Consider the following 27483-nt stretch of genomic DNA (forward strand, 5'->3'; position numbering starts at 1 on the left):
TGATTTCACCTAAGCTTCTTAATTTAGCAGCAGTTGACTGTTGGCTTTGCAGGACCAGGAGGTCCAAGAGGGCCCACTCACGTATCTAGTGTTTGGTGCTGGTTTTCTCTTTCACCATGTAATTTCTCATTCTCAAGGAAATCACCCTTAAAGGTGAGAGAAGAATCCACAAGACTTCTTCATGTCTAGGCTTGGAAATCTCACATTGCTACTTTGACCTTTTATTGGTCATAGCAAGTTACCAGACCAGCCTAAACATGAGCAATGAGGAAATTGACTCCATCACAGCTTTTTTAAAAAAATTGAGATATATTGCCCAGCATGTGCAAGCCCCTAGCACCACCATTACTTCCCTACCCTGCAAATTAAGATATAATTCATATACTGTAAAATTCACTGTCTTAAAGCATATCATTCAAATGAGTTTTATATGGGCTCACAATTGGATACATCATCCACTAATTGCAGCATATTTTCATCTCCCTGAAAAGAAAGGCTGTACCTGTTAACATTTACTTTTTATTACCCCTCCTTACCACTAACCATTATCTGATCTCTTTTCTGCCTGTGTGAATTTGCCTATTCTTGATATTTCCTATAAAATAGGATCATACAGTATGTGACCTTTTTTTGACCAGTTTCTTTCACTTGGGAAAATCTTTTCAAGATTCATTTTATGTTGTAACATTTATCAGGGTTTTTTTTTACCTTTTTCTGGATGAATAGTATTTCATTGTGTGGCTATACCACATATAGTTTATCCATTTATCGGTTGATGGATATTTCCTCTTGTCTGTTATGAATAATGCTGCTATGAACATTTGTGTACTAGATTTTGGGAACATCCTTTAATTGCCCTTGAATATAATACAGTTTGTGCAATAAATAAAATATTTTAAAATTATGGCATGAATATGTTTGTTCTTATTTTTCAAGCATACTATGTTTATTTCAAATTGGTACGGTTCTTTTTTCCAGCGAGTACTGAGCCATCAAGATGACACAGCTTTACTAAAAGCATATATTGTTGAATGGCGAAAATTCTTTACACAATGTGATATTTTACCGAAACCTTTTTGTCAACTAGAGATTACTTTAATGGGTAAACAGGGCAGCAATAAAAAATCAATGTGGAAGATAGTATTGTTCGAAAGGTAAGTCAGTTTTTCCCATTGTTTTTCTGGTACTCTTTAGATAAAAAGTGCTGTTTGAAGGCATTTCAAAATAATAGAGACTTTAAGTGAACTTTTCTATTTCACGTATAAATTCCTTTTCACCTCTTGGTGCATTTTCTTGAATAATATTTTTTTCTGTTATCCATCCTTAACTTCAGTTCTCTTTCATCTTTCCTGTGGTCTTAAACTATAGATCTTTGTCTTCAGACATCTCCTTTGGACTGGGGTTGTAGCTCATAGTGGTAGAGTGCTTGCCTAGCATGTGTGAGGCATTGAATTCAATCCTTAGCACCACATAAAAATAAATAAATAAATTTAAAAAAAAAACAATATCTCCTCTGCTTTTCTTTTTTACTTTCATCTTTTTTCTAGTTTTATCTTAGTATTTAATTTCCCTGTTCTTTCTTTGAATTTTTATTCTCCTGTAAGTTAAATTACTGTTTTTCAGTACTCCTTTTATTAGATTGCTTTCTAATAAGTTTGTGTTTAATTTTTGATAAACTGCTATCATCTTTATAATCTTTTACTTAATTATAGCTACTATAAACTCAGTATGTATCATATTTTATATTTTTATATATTCTAATTAAAAGCACAGGCCCAGGAGCTAGTCATGATTTAAAGGAAAAACTCAGTCTGGAAAGTGAAAGATTCCAGGTTTCCCTTAGAATTCTAAATTGCTCTTCAAACTTTTTGTCTTCCTTTACCAAGTATCTTCCTACTTGTGAATATACCAGAGGTGTATTTGGGGACAAGGGAGTGCTAGGATTGAACTCAGGGTCTCACACATGGTAAACACTCTCTTTTACTGCTGAGCTATATCCTAAACCCCAACCTCAAGAACTGAAAAGTAAAAAATGCCATTTGAACTTTAAATAACCTACTGTTTACTGTTATGGTTATAGTAACAAACTCAGGCATTAAAATAGCATGATCTAAAATAAAAATAATAATAGCATGGTCTAGGCATTCTTGCTTCATCCCACTCTTAAAATTTGCTTTATTGTTGACAGGAATATTGTAAATTTCTATACTCCATGGCTTTTCAGTGGTAGAAATAACTGTACCAAAAAAAAAAAAAAAAAAAAAACCCACACACATTCAGATGCTATTTAATTTGTAGTTCCATAATCTTATCTTATCTTATTTTTCTATTATTCCTTTAATTTTTGCAATTCTGTATTCATCATGGGAAGCAGCATCCCTTAATAATTAAGAGCATCAATTCTGAGACCAGAATTGGATTCAGATCCCAGTGTTGCAACTGCAAGCTGCATGAATGTGGAAGGTTATTAGCCTTGCTCTCTGTGCCCTTTGTTCCACATATCTAAAGAGGGATAAGAGTAGTACCTATATCAGATTATGAAGATTGAATTATATGTGGAAAGTACATAGCAAAGTCCCAGATATGCAATGAATATTAACCCTTATGCCCTGTGGGTTTGTTTTTTCTGTTGCTGCCATTACTAACATTTCTCCTATACCTGACCAAATTATCAGGGCATTTAAATGTACTCACTAATATGTATATATAATTTCTGCCATTTTGGTGGACATCTGTAAGGTAGATTTTCATATTCTTTTTTTAAGGTCCAGTATTAAAAGTTCTGCATTTTTCTGTCAGTACAATCATGCATATGAGTATTCTAACATACCAATATTTCTGAAATTGACTTTGAAATTATAGAAAAGCAACATTTTCCATGTGTTATCATATTTAATTTTTATAATGATCACTGAAATTTTGTATCAGTATTTTGATTCTTCACAGGAAGGAGGTATATAATTAACAACTGGAATTCAAATTCAGTTATGTCTGATTCTGAAATACTTGTTCTTTACCATTATGCTAAATATACTACTTTCCTAAAAGAATTCAAGTAAATGCAGACCCAAGAATTTGATTTCCTTTTTTTAGTGTTCGTATTAAAATTTGTGTATATATGTGTGTGGCGAGGTACTCAGCATGTTAATAATTGAAAATTATGCCATATTTTGTTCTTGTTTTCCTAGCTCATGCTTGATACATGGAATGAGTCAATTTTTTCAAATATAAAAAACAGACTCCAAGATAGTGCAATGAAGCTGGTACATGCTGAAAGATTGGGAGAAGCTTTTGATTCTCAGCTGGTCATTGGAGTAAGAGAATCCTATGGTATGTTCTACACTCTTACAATTTCTTTTCATAAAAATTCCAGGACAGTTATAATTTTATCAGTTATGTTTATTAGCATATAAAGTCACATCTTCTTTTGTTCCAGATGCTTTTAAGAGTACCCAAATGGTATTCATTTTACTTTAAAGAACCTGCAAATAATCATATTCATGTGTCAGATTTCCTCCATATCATTAATTTCTTGACTGATAATTTATTTGTTTTGTTTGTTTGTTTAATGGTACTGGAAATTGAACCCAGGGACGCTCTACCACTGAGCTATGACCCCTGCCCTTTTTTATGTTTTGTTTTGAGACAGGGGTCTCACTAAGTTGCTATGGCTAACCTGAAACTTGAGATCCTCCTGCCTTAGCTTCCTGAATCACTGGGATTATGACTTGCATCACCACACCTGGCTGCTAGCAAATCTTTTTAGTGACCTAAATTAGAGAAATAAAAATTTGGATGTATTTGTAAATACATAAATTTTGAATGTAAATTTGGATGTGACTCATAAAAGGTAACTACTTTTGTAGTTGTTTTCAGGAAGTACTTCACCATGCACATTTTCTCCTACTGCTTCTGGCAGTATTTTCATTTGTATTTTAATTACGTATTTTGTTTCCTCTCACCTAGAATACTCTTCTTCCATACTCTAATTCATTCTCATACTTCCTTTCCTCATGGAGGCCTTTCCTAATGCACATACTGGGTTAGCCTCCTATCACTTCATGCTTCATAGTATCTGTATCTCCCTGGAATAATACTTTAAAGTATCTTTTGACCATATATCTTTCTGTAGAATGCTGACAGAAAATCACTCTCTATAAATATTTGTTGAATTAATGACCCATCATTTTTTTCATTTCTTCATACATTGCAATTGCACAATAATAGTGGGATTCATATTATGAATATGAATATATATTCATACATGCATGTGATACAACAATATAATTTGGTCAGTATGTTCCCAGTATTAGTGAACCTTTAGAGTATTTCTGTTTTTTCCCTATTGCTCCCCATATTTCTTTAGTATTATTTTATTGGTTTTTTTTGTTTGTTTGTTTGCTTTTTATTTACAGCATGCTGAATGCAGACTACATAGTTTGAGATTTGTGACTCTCCACAGCCATTCCTAATTTACCATTCTTCCTTATCTTCTATTAGCCTTATAGTTGACTTAGACCATCTAATCATTAGAGCTTGTGCTTTTCTGCTTCGGAATGTTATCTTAACTAATCTGTCTATGCAACATTGTTTATGTCTTAAAATTCAGTCTAAATCTCATTTATCCTGTGAATGGTTTCTCGATCGTTGATTTAGAAGTCAGTCTCTTTACTATTCCAAAACAAAGTAGTCCATATTCTTACTTATATTTATTTCTTAACTGCTTGTGTCTTAGTCTTTAAGTTGTTTATGGAGAAAGATTTTTTTCTTAAACAGTTATATATTCTCATGAGCACTGTCATCTTCAATATAATAACTCCTCAATATAAAGTAAAATTTTATTTTCTGTTTTTCAGTTAACCTTGTTCTAATCCTGAGGATAAGCTTCAGATTTATAGGGACAATTTTGAGAAGCATATTTGGATTCAACAGAGAGATTTTTATAGAACACAGGCACCCTCATATTTACAACAAAATGGTTGTACAGAATTATATGAAATATGTAAGTGAGAACTTCATACATTGGTAATTTGAGCTGTTATCTTGATATTCTTGATATTCTTTAAATAATTACTATTTTGCTTCTGGACAGGCAGATGCTAAATTAAAAGAAGAAGAAAAACGAGCCACTACGTTATTTAGAACAAAGACGAGAATGTAACTCTGTTTGAAGCAGTAAGTAATTTTTGTAATTATACATTTTATGAGATTATTTGAAGTACAGTAGCATAGGGGTGGCAAATACTGACACTAGTGACATTATCTATGCTTTCTCTTGTCTTTGACCAACCTTACTAATTGGTTAGAGCATTACTAATTGTTTTCTAGTGAGTAAAAGTCCAGTTCCAAAAAGCATCTTATTGTGAACACGTTGTTCCTCAGAGCTGGTATGCAAAATAAAATCTATTTGCCATCCCTGCAAATAGATTTTTACTGTATTTAATATATACTACTTAATTTTTAATCATCTGTCTTACTGTATATTCCTAAAGGTAACAATTTTAGTGATTTTTTTTTCATGTTGCAAGTAAAATATACTCCTTGACAGATGATTCTCATTATTTTCAGTAGATATATTCTGTAAATTGCTGCACACACTGAATTAGTCATTATTGAATCATTCATTACTCCTTGGAGGCATTTCTTCTTGTTATGGGAGGATGTTTCAAACTTCATCTTGTCATGAGAAAAATCCTAATTATTGGATGTAGAAACATCAACCTTTATTTTTTTATTTTATATAATAAGTTCCTCATTTAAATGAGGTAGGTCAAAGATAGTAGCCATGCCAAGTTTTTTGGTTTTTTTTAATACAAGAATTATCTTAGCATTCTTTAATAAGGAAGGTAATAATCAAGTTTGGGGAGAATCTTGGAATCTGCTCAAAAATAACAATAGTATTTCCTCCAATTCCTTTCAGTTTTCGGGAGCCTGTGAACAAGATTTAAATTTACATTGACAGGACTAACATTTCAGTTTGCTTATATCCAAACCATTTATCAACTATAGATGAGATTTAGAAATTTTTAAATTTTTTTTTTTTTTACTTCTGGCTTTAAAAAAATTTTTTTTCTTCTATCTTGAATGATAGTCATGGTTATTTTTGGGGGGTTGCTGGTTCATGATGGCAATGTATATATTTTCTGTGATTAAGATAATTTTATACCAACAAGAAAAGATGAGGGTCAGGGGCTAATTAGTGGTTGTTGTAGAAATTCTTTATGGAAATTTAAAGCCAGATGTAGGCTTTATGCAGAAGCCAGGGCCATTGAATGTTTTAAAATATGTGTGCCATGATCCAAGTTGTCTCTCAGGAATTTAATCTGGTGGTAGTAAAGTAATTATGATGGAGAATTAATTTTTATGGAGATTTGTCTTAAATGGTTATATGTTCTCATGAACACTGTCATCTTCCATATAATAACTCCCTCAGTATTAACATTGCAATAATAAGCGGGTATTAGGAAGACCAGAAGGGTTGTAATACTGACAATGGAAAGGATGATGTACAGAGAAAGACTTGCCACAGGTGGAACATTATGTCATTATGTGTGCACCTGTATATTGCAGAGAATCAAGCCGATAGTGTTTCAAAGGTTTTGGCTCAGAATAGTGCTGCTACAGAGATGCTGCATATAAAAATAAGTCTTAGAAAGATGAGTTCAGTTTGGGAAAATTTGAGTTCTCTTAGTAAGTTCATATTCCTGTGACATCTGAATGGGGATGTTGCCATTTTATAAGGCGAAATTGTTCTGTTCTTAATACTCCAGTGTATCAAGTTTAGCTGTATCATATGAACATTAAACTAGGGCCATTCAAATATGAAAGTCCATCTAAGAAAGAAAATGAGGAGGGAAAGGTAGTGATAAACATAACAGTTTGTATAGAATAAGTAGTCTCCTACTCTAAAATACAGATACACAGCAAAAAATTCGAAATAGATGATGTAATTTTTTTTTATAGTTATCAGTGTGTACCTCTTACCAAGTTGAATGATTCTAATTTTTAAAATTAGTTTTTGTTTTAACAATAAAGGCCCCAAGTGCAATATAGCATGTCTGCAAAGAATTTACTTTATGGTGTATAAAAGATTTTTTTCTGTGGTTTATTTTATTTGTTATCAATTTTCTGTTTATTTTTAAAAAATCAACTGTCTTTGATTAAAATGTAACATATACAAAAGTGTACAAATCTTAAGCATATAATGAATTATTACAAAGTGAACATGTTGTGAAGTCACCAGAGTAAGAATTACCAGTTGTTCAGAAACCTATTATGTACATATACTCCAAGCTGCTGTGACATTCTTTTTTCTTCAGAAGTTATCATTCTTTGAACTTTTCACAAAGATGAATAATATTTAGCAGTCACTACATAGTTTTAACAGCAGCTATTGGTGCAGAAGACATCAAGCACCAAAACTGTAGGATTATAATATTGGAAATTTTAAAGCTTAATGCAGATACATTGCTGTATAGAGGACTGTAGTGAGCAAAGAAGGCCATTCTGTTATGTATCTATCCTATTTATTAAGTGACTGTCATTTTTTTGTTGCCAAAGACAAATGATGTGTTAAAATGACGTATGACCAATTAAAAAAAAAAAGTGTGGTGTGATAGAAGGAACAGTAAACCGAGAAGATAGCACTAAGTCCTGGATTCAATTTGATATAAAAATATGAAAAGTATTATTGAATAGTTAACAAGAAACAATCATGACTGGGTATGTAAGCTCAGTGGTGAGTGCTTCCCTAATAAGTTTAAGACCTTGGTTTTAATCCCCAGCATCACAAAAAAAAAAAAAAAAGAAGAAGAAAGAAAGAAAGAAAGAAAAGAAACACTTTCTATAATAAAAACTACAGAACAGATTTACTGACTTAAATTTCTCCCTTAGAGGAATTATTAGCCATTAGAACATGTTCTGCTATATCTTAAAAGCTTTATTGATAATAGTTTTGGTCTAAACTCACCTATTAAATTATTCTTATTAGTGGAAGATAATTATAAATAGAATATTTTTACCATTATAGTCACTTTGTATGAAACTGTGTAATAATGCACATTACAGTTTAAGATTGAAATATACACATTTTGGCATTTGTTTTTTCTTTGAAAATTAACAAGTTATGATTTATTATTACCTCCTTTGAATTTAGTAAGTATAAGCCACTCTTAAAATTTCATTAATTTTCATTATACTTTCAGAAAGAAGTTCTGGACCTATGGTATTTTCTCTCATTTGAATTAATTTTATCGTATCACATTAACATGAATCCCTAACATAAACCATTGCTCTACTTTCAAAATATACTCAAAAGTCACTTTTCTAATGAATAAAAATTATACTCCAAACGGATTTGAATATCCAGTCTAGCCAGTAAAAGTTACTCCTTTGGGATGGGGATATAGTTCAGTAGTAGAGCACTAGCCTAACATGTGAAGGCTGTGGGTTCAGGTCCCAGCATCACAAACAAAACAAAAAACTCTGACTTCTATATGTAAAATTTTTAGATGTTAAGTTCTTATGTACTCAGAATCATATTTTAGAATCCTTTTATAAATTTATCCTAATTAACTTTTATTTGCTTTTTGCTTGTGGTTATATAGCAGGTTCTGACAGATGAATTGGTGGGAAGTTAGTTATGCTATATATTGTTTAGACTCTTATCCTCAACACTGAAAGATAGGGTTAGAGTGGTAAGAAGAAAAACTATTTTCTCTCAAGCCTAGACTATGTCGGAACATTGTGAAAGTGAGTGTAGAAAAGTAGGAGATAGATTTTGATCTCACTGTAAAGGACATTTGAATTTTAGGCTAATATCTTTGGATAAAGTCTCTTAAGTCAGAATGTTTTAGTAAGGTTAGTATTTACCTCCAGGGAGCATTATAAAAATTTACAGAGGCAATTTGTGGTTGTTAAAAGATCTGATAGTGGATAAGGGTCTAGGAGTGCAAATAAGGATCTAGGAGTGCCTAATGTCTCACAGTCCCATACAAACAAGGCTTGGAGTAGGCAATCAAATGTGTAACTTGTCAGTACATACATAATACTGAGGACAGTGATTTTTCATCAGCAAAAACACTGTCTTTGCTCTTCTAATGGAGGTAGACAGATAAGGCAAGTAAAACAAATAAGAGATTCTTTATAATATAGAGGAATGTTATAGAGAGTGACTAGGTTGTAATGTTCTTGCTTTTTCTTGTACTTTATGGAGTATGGTCAAAAAAAGTCTCTCTGGTTAGGTGTGGTGGCACACAGATTCAGAGCCAGCCTCAGCACAGCAAGGCACTAAGCAATTCATTGAGACCCTGTCTCTAAATAAAATACAAAAAAGGCTTGGTACATGACTCAGTGGTTGAGTGCCTTTGAATTCAATCCCCATTACCTCCCCCCTGCCAAAAACCAAAAAAGCCAGTCTCAGCAACTTAGTGAGACTTCGAACACCTCAAAATGAAAAATAAAAAGACTGGGAATGTGGCTCATTGGTAAAACACCCCTGGGTTCAATCCCTAGTACTAAGAAAAAGTAAATATAACAGAAAAGTTCTCTCTGAGGGAGTGATATTGGAGGTAAGACCTGAACAATGTGTAGTTAACCTCTTAAAGATCTGAAACAAAAACATTCTTCTCAGAGAGAAGAGCTAGTGTAAGGCTTTAAAGCAGGAATGAAATTAATATAGTATTAGAGAAAGATTAATGTGGCCAGAGCATAGTGGATGAGGGGAGAAGAGTGGTATAAGGTAAGGATAGAGAAGAAAGCAGGAACAGTGAAAAACCATTCAGGGGTTTTAAGCAGGGAATAGATCTGACCTCCATACTATGAAATAGTATTTGGGTGACAGTGTGGTATTTAGATTATAGACTGCTAATCTAGGTGATGGCATTGGAGGTGGATATATAAGTACATAGATTCATGATACATTTTGAAGGTATAACTAGTAAGTAAGTGCTGTTGTTTCTATTTTACAAATAAGGAAACTAAAATTTAGAGATGTATAGGAATTTGACATCTCCACAAGTAGGAAATGGTGAGTCTGGGGTTCAATTTAAGTTTATATTAGGTCTTGAGTTCCCAAGGATAATGTTAGGTACTCTGAAGTATATAAAGAAGAAGCAAATAGTTTGGTAAATAATTTGGATATACACACACACACTCAATCTCTGTACCTTTACTCTATATTGTAAAGAATTACTTTTCATATATTTGTTTACTTGACCTTATCTGTTTACTTCACTAGAAAAGCAAAGACAGTGGTTTACTCATGTCGTATCCCCTCTGTCTGCTGTGCTATAGGGACTAAATGTGCGTGTGTGTGTGTGTGTGTGTGTGTGTGTGTGTGTGTATCATCTACATGTATCTAACACTCTTAGTTGCAAGAGACAAGAACCCTTCTTAGACAAACAAATAAAAAAAGGTGAACGTGTTGGTTCATGTAAAATCCACCATGGAAAGGAATAGGGTAAGACCAAAAGGAAGACATCTGGGTTCAGAAATTTGGGAGCTCTGGCAAGGAGGTGGTGCACACAACTCAGGAGCCTGAGGAAAGAGGATCTCAAGTTCGAGACCAGCCTGGGCAACTGAGCAAGACCCTGACCCAAAATAATGAAAAGTAAAATGGGCTGGGGAGGTAGCTTAGTGATAGAGCACCCCTGAGTTCAATCCCAGTTCTACAAAGAATAAAGAAAAACCAACAGCAAAATGCAAACTTGGAACTCTGACAGGACTTATTAGATGTCTTTTCCTGCTCATTTACTTCTATATTTCCTACAGTTGAGACTTTTTGTTGAAGTTGGTACCATGAAGCTGCCAGTTTATCCTTCTAGTTTGTAATCCAGAGTGATAAATCTTCTCTTCCTAGTTTTAATTAGTCCAGCTCTAATTGGCCCAGCTTGAGTCAAGTGCCCAAGTTTGAATCAAATACTGTGTGTTTAAGTGTGCCTTTGCAACTATGTGTAAGCTGCTTGAGTTTCAGTTTGTATGTGTTAATATGGTAGTACTTCATGCATCCAGAGGACAGTCCTTTTAGCAAGTTTAGCTATTTATTGCAATTTAGTGGAGAATTCAGAAAGTAAAGTAAATCCAGGAGTTCTGAGCATCTTAAGTATTACAGTAGATGTCTGGAAGTCCCATTGTTAACTTGCACCTAAGGTATAGCCACCTAGGCCCTTCTCAGATCCAATATTACAACACAATTCTGATAAACTTGATTATCATCAGGTGAGTCTGTAACAAATGAGCAGCGTATATCAGTAAAACAAGGTTAGCGGCCTTAGAGCTTTGCTGCTGAACGTGCATATTGGCAGCAAAGTGTGACACAACTTGAAGAAAGAGAAAAAAATTTAACCAGAATGACTTTCAAAATTTATCTGTGGTTGTTAGTTTTAAGTGATGGTCATTCATACCTTGTTATTTCCTGAAGGCATTCGATTAGAATTTATTATGAATCTATTGTGTTAGGCCTTGTGTTATTTGGGAATGATAAGATAGACCTAGTCCCTATCCTTAGGGTGACACCAAAATCAAGTGAATTGTTTAACAGTAGTGTAATGAAAGAGTGAATTGTTAATATAAGCCTTCGTCTCTTCAGAATTACCAGGGCACAGATAGGGAGGCAGTGTACTATAGTGGTTAAGAGCACTTATGTTAAAATTAGGTAAAGATTTAAATTCTGCTTTTATTATTTTATAGCTAGTCACACTTTGGCAACCTTCGTATCCTTGTTTTCATAACTATGAAATGGAATAATACCCATTCTTGTCAGAATTAAATAAAATACATGATATATGAAACATGTAGCACTGTGCCTGAATGATAGCTTATATTATTAGGTTCTACTTTGAAGAAAATTGCTTACCAATTCTAAGAATAGAAACTATTTCACTATCTTATCTATGCAAAACTGACTTTAAAAAGCTGACTAAGCCTGTGGCATGGTGGAGCAAACCTGTAATCCCAGCAACTTGGGAGGCTGAGGCAGGAGGACACAAGTTCAAAGCTGGTGTCTACAACTTTGTGAGACCCTGTCCTCAAAATTAAAATAATATGGTCCAGTGGTAAAGTGCCCTGGGTTCAATACCTGGTACAAAAAAAAAAAAAAAAAATTGAATAAGCAACTAGGTCACGAGTTATAAATTATTAAATTAAATAAATATTAGTTAATCTTCAGTATTTCAGTATGTTAAGGATGGTATCCAAAAGTTAGGAGAGTCAGATTCTTCATTGTTCAATATAAAGAGTTATTTTTATAAATAGTTCAGAAATAAAACAAGTCCCACTAGTTACATTGATAGAAAAAGAATCTCAACAAGGTAGAAAGGCCAAGAGAAATTAATTTTGAGAATAGCTTACCACACATAGAATAAATTAATTCTTGATATTGTTCAGATATCCTTGTATCGTTAAGGGCCTGATGATGATAGAGTCTTAAATAGAAAAAACTAAGATAATTTTTAGCTCAACTCAATTTTAAGCTCAATTTTATAGCTGAGGCAAAGCAAATTATTATTTAAAGACTTATATAACTAATGGTAATCAGAACTGTTCTTGTTGCTTTTTACTAAATTTCCATGAAATAGAATTAATTGTGCAAAGTGAATACCACTAAAAGAAGAATCTACCATATCACATAGCCTACCTGTCTTACCTTTCATCTTCAAATACCTGTGAATTCATTCATTTAACAAATAGTTCTGGAGTGCCTGCTGCATTTATGGCACATCTTTGAAGAGTTTATGGTCTTGCTATAGCAGAGAGTAAACATCAAGCACATTGATAGTTAAAGTGTTCACCTTGCAGACCTCTGGGGAGAGATTGCTATGGATTTAGAAGTTGTGCTCATCTCAGGCAAACAAGTACAGGAGTTGATGGCATATGGCAAAAAGTTTTTTCTTCACGGAAGCTAGCAAAAGGAGACAGAAAGGGAATACAAGGTGAGAGAGATGGTTTATCACTATCCTTTCCATGCAAGATGTGTTTTTCAAATAACAAGTATATATTTAGGTTCTACTCTATGTATATAGTATTTTGGGAAATGGTGGGAAAGAAATACAAAAGAGGATTAATATGTTCTCTGTCCTCCTTGAAGCATTTAATTCAAGGAACCAACCCTCTTTAGGACAAGACTCGTTGAAATAGAGAACTCTTGTCTAGTAGTTTCCCTTTCTTCTTTTTTGCCTAGAAAATATCTTCTGAAGAATTTTTCAGTACACAGGAATCTACACCACAGTTATTCCATGTTAAAAAAAAAAAATCTTTGTTGTGAAAAATTTCAGATATTTACATAGGGGTTAAAAACAGTACAGTGAACTTTACCCACCATGCCCAGCTTCCAGATTCGACCATAGTATCATTGTGTCGTATTTGTTTATGTTTTTTCTTTCCTTTTTTCCTTATTTTCTTCCCTCTATAATACTTGGCTTTCCTTCCTTCTTCTTCCTTCTTGTGTTCTAAAATTTTAACAGAAATTTATGACATTGTGCATTTTTATACCACACAAAATCTGTAACAGTCTATTTACACTATAATTTACCTAAATAATGGCAGTTTTCATGTTTATAGTTTATTTCTTATAAGTAGTACTTCCTGGAGTATCTTTATATGCCTATTGCTTTTTAATATCTGTATGCATACTCTTCCCTTATACTTGACATTCTTTTGGAATGGAATCTCCTATAAATGAGATTACTGAACAAAGGGTATTAGCCATTTATAGCTTTCTACATAATACCAGAATGACTTTTGGGAATGTTGTTATTCTTACTCCCATCAACAGTGTACCTCTTTATCCATACATCTGCTGATCAGGGTTTTGTCTGTTAATTTTTGCCAATCTCCCAGCATCATAGATTAAAAAAGATTTTATGTGCATTTAAAAATGACTAATGAGGCTGGGCATATTTATTCTTATTAACTATTTTTATTTCTTTGAGTTCAGACTGAAAAATCAGATCTTTCATAAATATCATTTTCATCATTTTTACTTCTTGTATAAAAACCAAAGTGTAATTATTTCCTATCCCTGATGTTCAAGACTTCATTATTTGTCCCTAACCTGTTTTCTAACTTAATTCTGTCCAGCAAGAATCACCTGTACCCAGTGAGGAATATTTATTTACTCATTGATATAACTCATTCTAATTATTATTTTTCTTGACTCATGTTAATAGTGTTTACTTTTATTCTGCCTTTCCAAATTCTTATAAGTATCTTTATAACCCACTTGTAATGAAGTAGCCCAGATTCTTTAGCCTTCATTAGTTTCTTCTTACGTGAATCCCTACACTATCTATTGTTTTCTACAGTAGATTTAGTAGCAAATTATAGACTTTTGTTGTGTTATTTATCAAGCACCACCCATTTGCAAGGCCATGACTAACTAGCTGTGAATGGAGCATAATCTCTGTCCTGTGAATTTGTGGTGTAATGATAATGCATTTATTTCTGCTTCTTTGCTTGTTAATGAAATTAAACTTCTTTTCATCAGTACATATAAAGCATGAACATGTTTTTAGGTATGTAGTTATGTGTTCCTGAACTGACAGTGTAACTCAGTGGTAGTGCTTGCCTAGCATCCCAAGGCCCTGAGTTCAATCCCCAGTACCTATCCAGCCTCCCCAAATTATATGTTCCCAACTGGACTGTAGAATCATAGAGGGTATTATAAACCATGTTTTATACTTCTGTATTCCTTGAAACACAATTCAACCTTCTGAACGTGCAGGCATTACTAAGTGCACACATACTCTATTGGTGTAGTAAAAAAACGTTGAAGGCTTTTCTTGCATACCCAACCTCAAATTACAGCTCAAGTTCCTGTGAACTAACTATGTAAAGTTTGCAAGTTATTTAGCCACTCTAGGCCTATGTTTTCGTAAATTAAATAGCTGTTCCATAAGGTGGTCATACTTGTTAAATTAGATAATAGATTAAAGCATTTAACTTATGCCTAGTATAGAGTAAGCACTCATAAATCTACCTGTTACAATTGTTTAACCTCTCAAGCTGAAAAACTACTTCAGCACCTTTATTTCCCTAATGCCTTCATCAAAGCAGCTACCAAGTTCTGTGCAGTAATCTTCAGTTTTTTGTCAGTGTAGTCTTTACTTTTAATCTTCATTATAACCTACAATAAGAAATACATTTTGTACTTGGGCTTAGTGTTCTGTTTATTTGCACAAATCTGAAACTAAAAATTTTATGAAATAACTTCATTGTTACCAATGTGTGATGTAGTCTATTTTTTCTGTTCTATGTCATTTAGTACAAAGTAAATAAACTGGTTACAGCCATTGAAATTGATTTCATGCTGGGGCATAGTGGCATACTTCTAAGTCACTGTTTGTATTTCTTTTGTTGAGGAGGCTGAGGCAAGAGGATCACAAGTTCAAGTCCAGTCTGGGCAACTTAGTAAGACCCTGTCTCTAAAAAATAAAATAAAAAAAAAATGAATGAATAAAAAAGGGCCTGAGGGCAATAGGTCAGTGTAGAGTGCTTGCCTAGCATGTTCCAGACTGTGGGCCAATCCCCGGCATCACACAAAAGAAAAACTGATTTCACAGTTTGAAATAGTGGTCAAGATTTTGGGAATCTGCAAAATTTGGATTACCACTGACCAGGATAATGTTCAAGGTGAAGTGACTGGGACCTAAGCTTATTTAAATTGCTTTTTTTCTTTGTCCTCCACCAGTTACAGTTAGCTTTGCCTGTTCTCAGTCAGGTTTTGCTGCAGAAGGGTAGAAGTGCTTACTTGCACATAATCCAGAGCTCATACAGAAAGGAGCAGAGCTTCCCACCTTGCAAGGCAAGAATTTCTTAACCACTTGAAGTCTGTATTTTTTTTGGTAGGATAGAAATGAGATAAGATTCATGGATTAGAAAGACTTGGAGGAAAAAACTTTGTTAAGGAAATTTTAAAACATTTTTAAAATAGGAAAAACAGGTATATTGATGACTCATGACTTAAATTCAACTTAAGTCATTGTCAACATTATGTCAATTCCAAGAGGAATTTTTAACAAAGAAATTTTAAGACACAAATACAGATTTAATACAGATACCTGTTTTTCAGAAGAGTTATATCAGTACTAATATATCTACTGAATCAGAACTCACAAACCTATTTGTGAGTTCTAACCCTGGCAAGAGGAGTAAATAACTCATAACAACAAGGGAGCAGGCATAACATGGAATTTTTTGTTCTCTTTAAGGGAATTTTTCCTGTTGGCTTCCAAGAACTCTAAAACGCTCGCCATCTTACTCAAAGTATTTCAACAATCTTTTGGCCAGATTCCCTATCACCCACTCCATAGCACCTGCCTTCCTTCTGTTATACTGATCTGTAACAGTGACTTGAGGAAATGAGAATCTCATTACTTTTATTCTCTGTTTAAAAACTTTCCTCAGTTCTTTTCTTTCCTAGCTATAGAATAAAATCCCAAACTGTAGGTTTTGTTGATGTTGTGACTCTCTTCCCTCCTTTCCAGACTTTTTTCTTCTACTATCTATTCCCTGCCACAGCCACGTCCTTATTATTCCTAGAATTCTCAATTCATTTTAGGACTTGTACTCATTTTTCAAGATCCAATTTAGATATCATCCTGTGGGAGCAGTTTAGGTTTTCCTCTTCACCTTCAGTTAGATAGTGATCTCTTCCAGAACAGGGATAGTATCTTACTGCTCTTTGTCTTCTAAACATTTCTTTGGTGCCCACTCATATGGTAGGTATCCAGTATAGTTTGTTAAATGATGTATTTATATTTTAGAAATCTAATTCTAATACAGGTTCTCCCAGATAAAACAAGTTAATAAAAGTTTGTTTTATTATTTTTGTAAATTTTAGTTTTTCTCCCCTCCTTGGAGACTTTTGTTAAAATTTCTAAAGAGAAAAAAGTTCTATAGCTTTATTCTTAGACATACCTTTGGTAAATTAGAATAAAGTATCCATCGTCAATAATTCAATAGTAAAGGTAAGTAAAGTCTACTTTGAATATACTTCAGTTTTTTTTCTGTTGAACAACATGGTTTTATTTGTGAGTTGGAATAGATTTGTGCTATGAAGATTAGAGTAGCCATGACTAATTTTGTGTGTTTCAGCTCATGGAATGCTGTGTAAATGCCCTGGTGACATCATTGTAAGAGACTATCTTAGCGGAGTGCCAAGGCATGATCAAGCGAATGAAACTGAAAAGTAGGTAAAACATAAGGTATCAGTCTCTTACGAGTGTCTTTGAAACAGATCACTAAATAAATTGCTGTTAGATTATTCTTCTACACAGATGCATATTTATTAGCATAACTTGTACTTAAAATGATAAAATATTTAAGACAGAAAGTCTATTAAGGAGTTTATAATTTTCGTTGTAAGAATTTTTTCTCTTTAATGTATGTGGTGAATTTCCATTTTTTTCTCAAAAGTAGAACTCTGCATATAAAGGCCAGTTTAAGTTATAAACCATATAGTATACGATAGGACTAGGTGTTTGACTTTTGTGTGGAACCTTGTGATAAATATTTTTTACCACAGAATAAACACTCCATATTAATAATTTTCATTCTCTTCTCCCCCAAATTGAAGAATTTTTAAAGAAAGGTATTTTGGGAGGCATCAAGTATTTAATAAATTGAAAAAATTGCTCATATCTTTGTTACCCTTAGACAACCACTTTAGCATTTGATGTATTCTCTAGATTTTGTTGTGTTAACTGCAAGGTCCCATTTAATCTTTTTTCTTTTCTTTTTTTTTTTTTAATTGTCAATGGACTTTATTTTATTTATTTATATGCCAGTGCTGAGAATCAAACCCAGTGCCTCACACATGCTAGGCAAGTGTTCTAGCACTGAGCTACAAACCCCAGCCCCTCATTTAATCTTTGGTTGTACTTAAAATGTATTTCAGCCAGGTGCTGTGGCACATGCCTATAATCCCAGCTACTTGGGAGGTTGAGAAAGGAGGATGTCAAGTTGAGACCATATTGGCAACTTAGTGAGACCCTGTCTCAAAAAATAAAAAGGGTAGAATGTAGTTCAATGTAGAGAGCCCCTGGGTTCAATTCCCAGTACTGGAGATGGGGGTGGGGAGGAAACTGCTCATTGGCCCAAGTGAAATGTTTGAATTTTATATGCCAATGTAACTAAAGTTAGGTGTGATCTGTGTTGGACTCCCTATAATAAATAATATACTTAGTGTTAAATCAGTACTGTGAAGTAAGGTTTTTGTGAATGTCAATTAAATTATATATAACATAGGAAAAAGTTCTTTGTAAACTGAAAAATTATGAATACAGTTTTTATCTCTACTTTCTTTTATAATCATTACTCATAATTTTTAACCCTTTAATGATGTGGCTATATATGTAATATTACAACTACTTCATGAAATGTACTAGTTTTCTGTGTAGACTTGTACTTTCTAGAATAAAAAATATTTTTATCTCATTGAAGGTCAAATGAAATTGGTTTTATAGTTCGTGATCACTTTTAATTAGATTTTCAAAATAATTTTTGTCAATCTGAGACAGTAGATCAGGAAGTTATAATTACAGCTCCTAAACTAATTGTACTCATGGAATGCTATTAAATTTATAAACTTTCAACTAATATCTCTCAATTTTTATTACCACAGGCATTTCATGATGTAAATCAGAGATAAAATTTATTCTAGTGGATAAAATGATTACGTGAGTGTCTTCTGTCCTTTCAGAGTTACATTTAATGTTTTCATGATGGACAAAGTTCCTAATGGGATAGAGCCAATGTTGAAGACTTGGAAGACATATCATTAGTGCTGGCTTGGCAGATATGGTAGCAGCTGCTGAAACTATTACTACTGTAAGTTTTCTCCAGTGGCAATGATAGATGTATATCAAGGTTATTTTTAAATGCAGGATCAGGTATTTAAAATAATAATTGACATGACAAAATAGTAGTCTTGGAACACCTTTTAATTTTATGTTTAAGAAAAAAAAATTCCCTAGTTTTAAGACTATAGTCTTTCATTAAAATTGTATTTTCTCAGTTTTGTATCATTATTTTCCTTTTAAAAACTCAATTTAAAAGATGACCAGATAGTAGAAGAGAGACTTAGGAACTGGGAAGAGACTAGAGAAATCAGGAAGAGAAAGAAGTTGGGGAGAGGGTAGACAAAGGGTAGAGGGACATAAATATGTATAATGTGTGTATATACAAAAATGTCACAGTAATCCTGTTATCATACAATTAGTATATATTAATAACTAAAGTTTCAGAAACTCAATTAAATGTAAAACATTTTGTTTTCAGGACTCTGAGAAATATGTTGAACAGTTGCAACACTATTCAATAGATTTAGTAAACTTGTCAAGAAGCTTTTCAAGATGATCCACGATTTCTTTACTGCAAGAGATAAGGTATATATCTCTTGTATATTGACATTTGGTATTAAAAGTGTTTCTGTTAAATTACTGTTTTGTTTTATACCAGGGATTGAACCCAGAGGTACTTAATCACTGAGCCACATCCCAGCTCTTTTTTTTTTTTTTTTACTTAATTTTTATTTGAGACAGGATCTTGCTAAGTTGCTCAGGATCTCACTAAGTTGTTATGGCTGGCTTGAAACTTATGATCCTCCTGCCTCAGCCTACCAGACTGCTGGAATTATTGGTGTGGTACCACTGTGCCTGGCATAATTTACTTTTTTTTTGCGGTGCTAGGGATTGAACCCAGGCCTTGTATTTGCGAGGCAGTCACTCTACCAACTGAGCCATATCCCCAGCCCCATAATTTACTTTTAATAAGCAATAATCATCATACTATTAAATCTCACACTAAAAACCTAGCAACTCTATTTTTTTCTTCAGTGAACCAGTGCGTTTATTATATTTGCTTTGGTAATTTTTTGTAAGCATTGGATATCCTTGTAAACAAGAATTTAGCTAGAAAATATTTTCTTCTTTATTTTTCCCAGGAATGTTCTCCTGTTTTTGAAAATTGCTGATTATTGAATTCCTATTCATCCTTTCAAACACTCAGCTCGATATATACTTCCTCTGGAACTTCCTTGATTGCATGCTCATTGCATGCAGGGTTGATTCTTCCATTCTCTGTCCTCTTATAGGATTCCTTCCAGAGTAATGTCCACATTATCTTTGCTTCCCAGGGAAGCATTTGCATAATGTACCATCTTTTCCCATCCTCACTAGTATGAGACAAAGATAATGAAACATCATATTGTCCTGAGAGTTCTATCTTTTTAAATGTCAGAAACCTATCATGAAGTTGCTGTTAGTTTTGTGCCCTCTTCACTACCTTTTATTACTTCCCAAATTTGACTTTTTTCTGTGACTTCAAAAAGAAAATCAGCTTTTCCCGGGGTAGATATTCTTTGTCACTCTTTTGTTTATTTAAGATAATAAGAACATAATTAGGTGACTGGGGGTTGTTGCTCAGTGGTAGCATAGCATATGTGAGGCACTGGGTCCAGTTCTCAGCACCGCATATAAATGAATAAAAATAAAGGACCATCAACAACCACAAAATATATATAAAAATAATTTTTTTAAAAAAAGAACATAATTAGGAAAATAGTGGAATATGGAGGTGGTGGAGTGGTTTGAAGTCTTAAATTGCATACTCTACAAAGACTTTGTGGTAAGCTTTAAATTGAGATTGAAAGGAATAAGTCATGTGACTGTTCAAGGGGAGAGTGTTGCAGCCAGATTACATAGCAGATTTGAGGGCTTTAAGGCAGGAAAATAACCTGTCATAATCCAGGAACAGCAGAAGAGGCATTGTGGGCCAAAATAGATGGAGCAAAGGGGAGAATGTAGGAAATGAAGTCACACAGAGCCAGATCATGTAAGACTCTGAGCTATGGTAAGGAGTTTGGTTTTTACTGTGAGAAAGATGGGAAGTCATTGAAACATTTTGAACAGAGTAGTAGGACCTGCTTACATATTAATAGGACTACTGAAAAAAAAAAAGTGAAGGAGGTAAAGAGAAGCAGCAAGAACACGAGATGAATATATTTAAATTAATCAAATAAGTGATGGTGGAAATTTAGAGTGATGGTGGCGGTGGTCAAAATGGTGAAAAAAAATTTTAATGCAAGTATTTATTGGGAAATTGAGGGAACACAGGTGAAAGCAGAGAAGGTGATAGAAGGAACTGTAGCCAACACAATTTATTCTTAAGTCATATCTACCATGAGCTACTGTAGCTTAATCCTGCAGGAAACTTTGTGAAAGTATTAAAAACTGCTCAAATTACCCCACTCAGAGAGTGTTGATTCCCTAGTATTAACCTGCTATTTGCACATTCTGCACATATTTCCAGTTTCAGAAAAGATGCCTTTAAGGTACAGATATAGATATTAAACAGTGGGAAAAAGTCTGAGGAATGTCAAAGAGGTTGGCAAAATGTGTTTCATAACTGTGTGGCTAGGGATGAAAGATAAAGTAACGATCGCCTCTAGAAGTGACTGCTTTGGCTGATCTCCCCTCCTTCTCAACACATGAACTCTTTCTGTTTAATCATGTTTCTTAGAGTACTAATCTCCACACACACTGATGTTCTGACAGGCCATTGTCATCTTGTTAGCTAACTCTAACATCCTATTAAGTTCTCAAATTTAATGTTTTTTTCTTTCCATCCTTCCTCTTTTCTTCCTCCTTCCCTACCTTCCTCCCTTCCTTCCTTCTCTCATTTTTTAGTGTATATATTTAAGTTATACAACATGATATTATGGACTACATAATGGACAGTAAAAAGTTACTATAGTGAAATTCAGTTACATCTACTGTGTCACATAGTTTATCCATTTTTGTTTTGTATTAATTTTTGGTAGCTAAAATTAATTCATTTATTAGCATGAGTCCCATATACAGTAATATCAGTTGTAATCTTCATGTTGTATGTTGTTAGGTCTCTAAATTTGTTCATCCTACATGCCCATTGTTTTGTATCCTCTGACCTACATTTCCCCATTTCCTCCCTGCTCTGTCCACCACTCCCATCTCTGGTAACCATTGTTTTATTCTATAACTCTGTATTTCTGAATTTATTTATTTTATTCCACATATAGGTGAGGTCATGCAATATTTTTTTCTTCGTGTGGCTTATTTCAGTTAGCGTAATATTTTCAACGTTTGTTCACGTTGTGGCAAATGGCAGGATGTCACTCTTTTTAGGGCTGAAATAATATTCCATTTATATATGTATCATAGATACATTTATTCATCAGCAGACACTTAGATTGGTTGTTTTTATCTCTTGGCAATTGTGAATAATGCTACAAATAACAAAGGAGTGCACGTATCTTTATAAGTGGTGATTTTCTTTCCTTTGAGTATATTCCCAGAAGAGGGATTACAGGGATTCAGATTATATTATGATAAAGACTCTATAAGACTTGTTAATAATTAAATGTGTAATGTGATAGAGATCATCCAGAATGGCACTCAGATTCATAAATCTGAATATTTAGATAATACATGTAATGTGATGGTTAAGAGTTTTGGAGAAACAGATTGCAGAGGAATCAGAAAGTCATTTTGAACAAATTAAATGAAATGTCTGATTAAGGTATCCATGTAGAAATTTTGAGTTTAAGGGAGAGAGCAGAGTTGGAAAAATAATTTTTAGCAGCTCCAATATGTAGGCAATTTTTAAAGCATTAATACTGCCTATAATACCAAGTAATGGGTGAAGACCTGAAAAGAAAATATGGCATTCTAATATTTAGTTGTTAGAAAAATCAAGAACCATCATTTATGCAGGAGGGAGGAGAATGATCAGGAAAGGGTCGTGTGCCTGAAAACAGGTAGAAAAAAGGTGTAACATACTTTTTAAAAACACTGTTGATAGGTAGAATTAATTTCATCAACACTGAGGTTGTGAGTGACTTTTACAAGAGTAATTGGGTGAACTGGTGGTCTGAAAGCCTGATTAGTGTGGTTTCCAATAAGAAGGCACAAAAAAAAAAAAGCCAGGTGTGGTGGTGCACACCTGTAATCCCAGCAACTCAGAGTCTGAGACAAGAGGATCACAAGTTCAGAGGCAGCCTCAGCAACTTTAGGGAGGCCTTAAGCAACATAGTGAAACACCATCTCAAAAAAAAAGACAAAAAACAAAAAACAGGACTGGGGATGTGACTTAGTGCTAAAGCACCTCTGCGTTCAATACCTGGTACCAAAAAAAAAAAAAAAAAAAATGCAGGAAAGAAATTAAGATGATAATTTAATAATTCTCTAGGAGTTGAGCATAACATATGTAGTATGCTAAGACTACAAAAACAATGGAGAAAGAAAAATTTAGGAGTGAAAAGAGGAAATTGTGATTAAGTTTCATCAGTGAATGGGAAGCTACATCATTTGTTGAGTGTGTACATGAAGAAGGAACCATTGGAGGGTGGAGGAGAAAGGGAAATGATGCAAAAAAGGTCGAAAAGGATAGAAAACTAACTGAATAAGAGAAAGCGTATTTGTCAGGCAGCTTTAACACCTCACTTGAAAATATTCATAGTTACAGCATGCCAAAGTGCATGCCAAAGTGCATGCCAAAGCCTATGAAAACACATTCTATGAGGCCAGACATACCATTCAAAGTACAAACTGGGCTGGGGGCTGGGGTATAGTTCAGAGGTAGAGTGCTTGCCTAGAATGGGAGAGACCCCTGGGTTCAATCCCAACTACCACAAAAAAGGCCAAACTAAAAACAACAAAAAACTGGACAGGGGTTGTAGATCGGTTTGAGTCCTTCCGTTCTTTCCTCAGCACCATAACAAAACAAAACAACAAAAACACCTGACTTGTATTTTTCTGTGTTTTTAAAAGTGTATTAATTTATTAATTTACTCAGATCTTCAAAATAATGCTCATATTCCATTTCAAATTATTTTTACAGGCATATAAAGCAGTTGTAAATGACGCTACTATATTTAAACTTGAATTACCTTTGAAGCAGAAAGGGTAAGCTTTTAAAAAACAATATTTCAAATATTTAAATTGTTTGGACTATATTACTTGCTACTAAGTCAGCAGAGTATTCTATTTCCCTCTTAGGTTTGTTTTTATTGTTGTTTCTCTAGGATTCTTGCTGTCCTTGGCTATTAAAATGCTTCAATTTATCATTTTTTGTTAATCTTCTTTTATGACCAAAAATATTGTCTTTATCTTTGAAGTAGAAAAAAATTTTTGCACCTAATCTTTTAGAAATTCTGCTTGATTATTTTCCCTTTGCTAGTCACCAAAGGTATTCTATAACATAGAAAGCCCAGAAAATGACTCAATTCACTGTAATGATATAGAAAGGGAAATCAAGTCAGGCATGGTGGCACATGCCTATAATCCCAGCAACTTGGAAGGCTGAAGCAGGAGAATTGCAAGTTCAAAGCCAGCCTTAGCAATACAGCAAGACCCTAAGCAATTTAGTAAGATCCTGTCTCAAAAAGGGTTTGGGGAATGTGGCTCAGTGGTTAAGCACCTCTGGGTTTAATCCCTGGTACCAAATAAAATAAATAATTAAAAATAAAAAGGAAAATCAATTTCAATGTAGGTTGTATTACCATTTTAAAATTTGATCTCTTTTGGTAGAGCACTTGCCTGGCATGTATGAGGCTCTGGGTTCAATCCCCAGCGCGCCTGCGCGCGGCGCGCACACACACGTACCTTGGTAAGGTGAATTTACATATGTTATGTATAATTTACAGAGCATCTGAGAGTTGAAATTTATGACATCTTTACATGAACCAGTTATAGTCCCTTCAGAGTACAGTACAAGTTGGAACAAAGGTTAATTGAAAAAACTTTCGGTATATTTTCTAGCTGCTAATTACTATTTTAAAAAAATTTTATATATAATGTTAAAATATTTGAAAAATAACATTTTTATTTTTTAGTTGTAGATGGATAAAATACCTTTATTTATTTATATTTATGAGGTGCTGATGATCGAACTCAGTGCCTCACAGATGCTAGGCAAGCACTCTACCACTGAGCCACAGCTGCAGCCCTGAAAAAATCACATTTTTTTATGGAAAAGTAATTTAGGGGTTTTTATTTTAATCTTTTCATTTTTCCTTTTTTGAGCTACATAAGTTGAATAGGATTACAGTAGAAGACATCTGAGCTGGGTGCAGTGGTGCACACCTGTAATCCCAGCAATTTGGGAAGCTGAGGCGGGAGGATCACATTTGAGGCCAGCCTCAGCAACTTAGTGAGGCCCTGTCTCAAAATATAATAAAAGTTCTGGCACTGTGATTCCATGATAAAGTCCCTGAGTTCAATCCCCAGTACCAAAACAAACCAAAAAAACCCCAAAACAATAGAAGACATCTGAATCATCACATTATAGTAATTGACATTGTTGAAGCACACAGGTCACATTCTGTCTTAGAAATTATGAAATATATGAAACATTATACTATATTCTTGTGATATCTGTGTGTGATTACATAGATTTTCCTTACCTATATTCAAAAATTTTTTATGAAAAATTCAAACTTACAATAAAGTTACAGTAAATTTGCTTTATGAAATATGTATCTCCCCTAAATACATCCATCAGTCAGCTTTTTTTTTAAAATATTTCAGTTGTAGATGGACAAAATACCTTTATTTTATTTATTTTTGTGTGATGCTGAGGATCGAACCCAGTGCCTCACACATGCTACCATTGAGCCACAACCCCAGCCCTCCATCAGTCAGCTTAAGTGCATTTCTAAAGAAGTTGTAGACATTGATAATCTTCTTCCTTGAACACATTAGCATCAATTCATTAATTGAATTTGATATTTGTTTTGAGGTAAAGTTACATAGACATTTGCGTAAATCTTAAGTGTTCAATTTGAGCCAGACTTAACAAATACATACACTCCTATTAAGATATACAGTATCTCCATCATCTTAGAGCATTGCCTCATATCTGTTCCCTGTTAAGTGCTACTCTATCTTCTTTCGGAGGCAGCTATTGGTATAATTATTTGAGTAGAGATAGGTTTTGCCCTATCTAGGACTTCATATAAATGGAATCATACACTGTGTACTTTTTATGTATAAAACTTCTTTCATTCAGCATTGTGTCTTTGAGATTTTTCCATTTTTGGATGTAACAGTTTGTTTTCCAAAAAGATCGTACTGTTTTACACTTTCACCAACAAAGTATCAGAGTGCCATTTGATCCTCATTCTCACCAGTGTTTTGGTGGTGTCATTTTAATTTTAGTCATTCCACATGTCTGTATTTGTATCATGATAGTTTTGATACCCTTCTTCCTCACGCTACTGATGCTAACCAATTTCGAGTGTGTGTTTTTTCTTTCTTTTTGGAATTCTTATATTTTTCTTAAAAATGTCTTCAAGGGGGCTGGGGAGATGGCTCAGTTAGTAGAGTGCTTGCATTGTAAGCATAAGGCCCTGGATTCGATCCCCAGCACCCCTCAAAAAAAAAATGTCTTCAAGATTTTATTTTTTGCCTATTTTCTATTTGATTTTTTTTTTAATCAGTGAGTTATTAGGTATATTCTGATCATAGGTTCTTTTAAAGGCACATGCTTTTTCAAAAAAAATTTGTTGCTTTTTGTGTCTTATCTAGAAAATTCATTTCTGCTTCAGCCCTAGGACATGAAGATGTTCTTTGTTTTCTTCTAGGAACTTTATAATTTTAGCTTTCATAGTTACATCTAAGATCCATCTTAAATTAATGGTTGTGTATGTTATGAGTTTGGGATTGAATTTCTTTTGTTTGTTTGTTTACCATATGGTTAGTAAGTGGTTTCAGAACCATTTGTTGGAAAGACTTTCCAGTCCCAAACACATTACCTTTCCACAAAAAACTTAGGTAACTTAAAAATGTTCATCCATTTCTGGGCTCTCTGTTCAGTTCCAGTGATTTATTTGGGTTTTTCTAGGCTATTATCACATAATTATGATTAGTATAGTTCTATAGTAAATCTGAAATCTAGGTGATATAATCCCCCTATTCATATTCATGAAGGATTTTAACCTTTCCTTCTGGTCTTCATAGCTTTTATTGCTTACTTTTTTATAAAGTTTGTGATTTCTAATTATGTTGGCCTCATAAGGATTGGAAGTTATTCTCTCTTGGATGTTCTGAAAGGGTTAGTGTAATTGGTATTACTTCTTCCTTAAATGTCTGATAGAATTCATAAGTAAAACCATTTGGGTCTGAAATTTTCTGGTAGAAAGGTTTTCTTTTTTAATATGAGTTCAATTTCTTTAGTAGATAAGAAGGTCTTCAGATTTTGCATTTAATCTGGTTATTTGGTTAAGTTAGGTTTTTAGGAAATTTACTCATTACTTCCTAGTTGTCAAATACATATATGCATAAAGTCATAACTGCTGTGCCCTTATTATCTGTTTCTCATGGCAAATAAGAAAATTTTGTTTCTAGAATCATTTGAGAGTAAGTTGTTTATCATTCCAGAGCATGAGTGTGATTTTCTATAAACATTCACAAAACAACTTCCAAAATCAGGAAATTAACTTTTTTTTTT

At 33.5% G+C, this 27483-nt stretch overlaps 1 protein-coding gene across 1 annotated transcript in view; it reads left to right on the forward strand.

Moving 5' to 3' along the window:
• The window catches only part of CUL5 (cullin 5), an 86660-nt gene that overhangs the window by 33110 nt on the left and 26067 nt on the right, over nt 1–27483 (forward strand). Inside the window, 24 exon segments of the mRNA XM_079101682.1 lie at nt 979–1123; nt 1126–1154; nt 3189–3330; nt 4857–4859; nt 4862–4912; nt 4915–4937; nt 4939–4980; nt 4982–5002; nt 5093–5128; nt 5130–5168; nt 5170–5188; nt 12729–12752; nt 12755–12781; nt 12784–12879; nt 12882–12913; nt 12915–12929; nt 17092–17130; nt 17134–17185; nt 18698–18715; nt 18718–18757; nt 18759–18825; nt 19276–19300; nt 19303–19382; nt 23875–23939. Coding sequence (XP_078957808.1) covers nt 979–1123; nt 1126–1154; nt 3189–3330; nt 4857–4859; nt 4862–4912; nt 4915–4937; nt 4939–4980; nt 4982–5002; nt 5093–5128; nt 5130–5168; nt 5170–5188; nt 12729–12752; nt 12755–12781; nt 12784–12879; nt 12882–12913; nt 12915–12929; nt 17092–17130; nt 17134–17185; nt 18698–18715; nt 18718–18757; nt 18759–18825; nt 19276–19300; nt 19303–19382; nt 23875–23939 — 1130 coding nt within the window.

This window comes from Sciurus vulgaris (assembly GCF_902686455.1).
Source record: "Sciurus vulgaris genome assembly, chromosome: 11".
Classification (NCBI taxonomy): domain Eukaryota; kingdom Metazoa; phylum Chordata; class Mammalia; order Rodentia; family Sciuridae; genus Sciurus; species Sciurus vulgaris.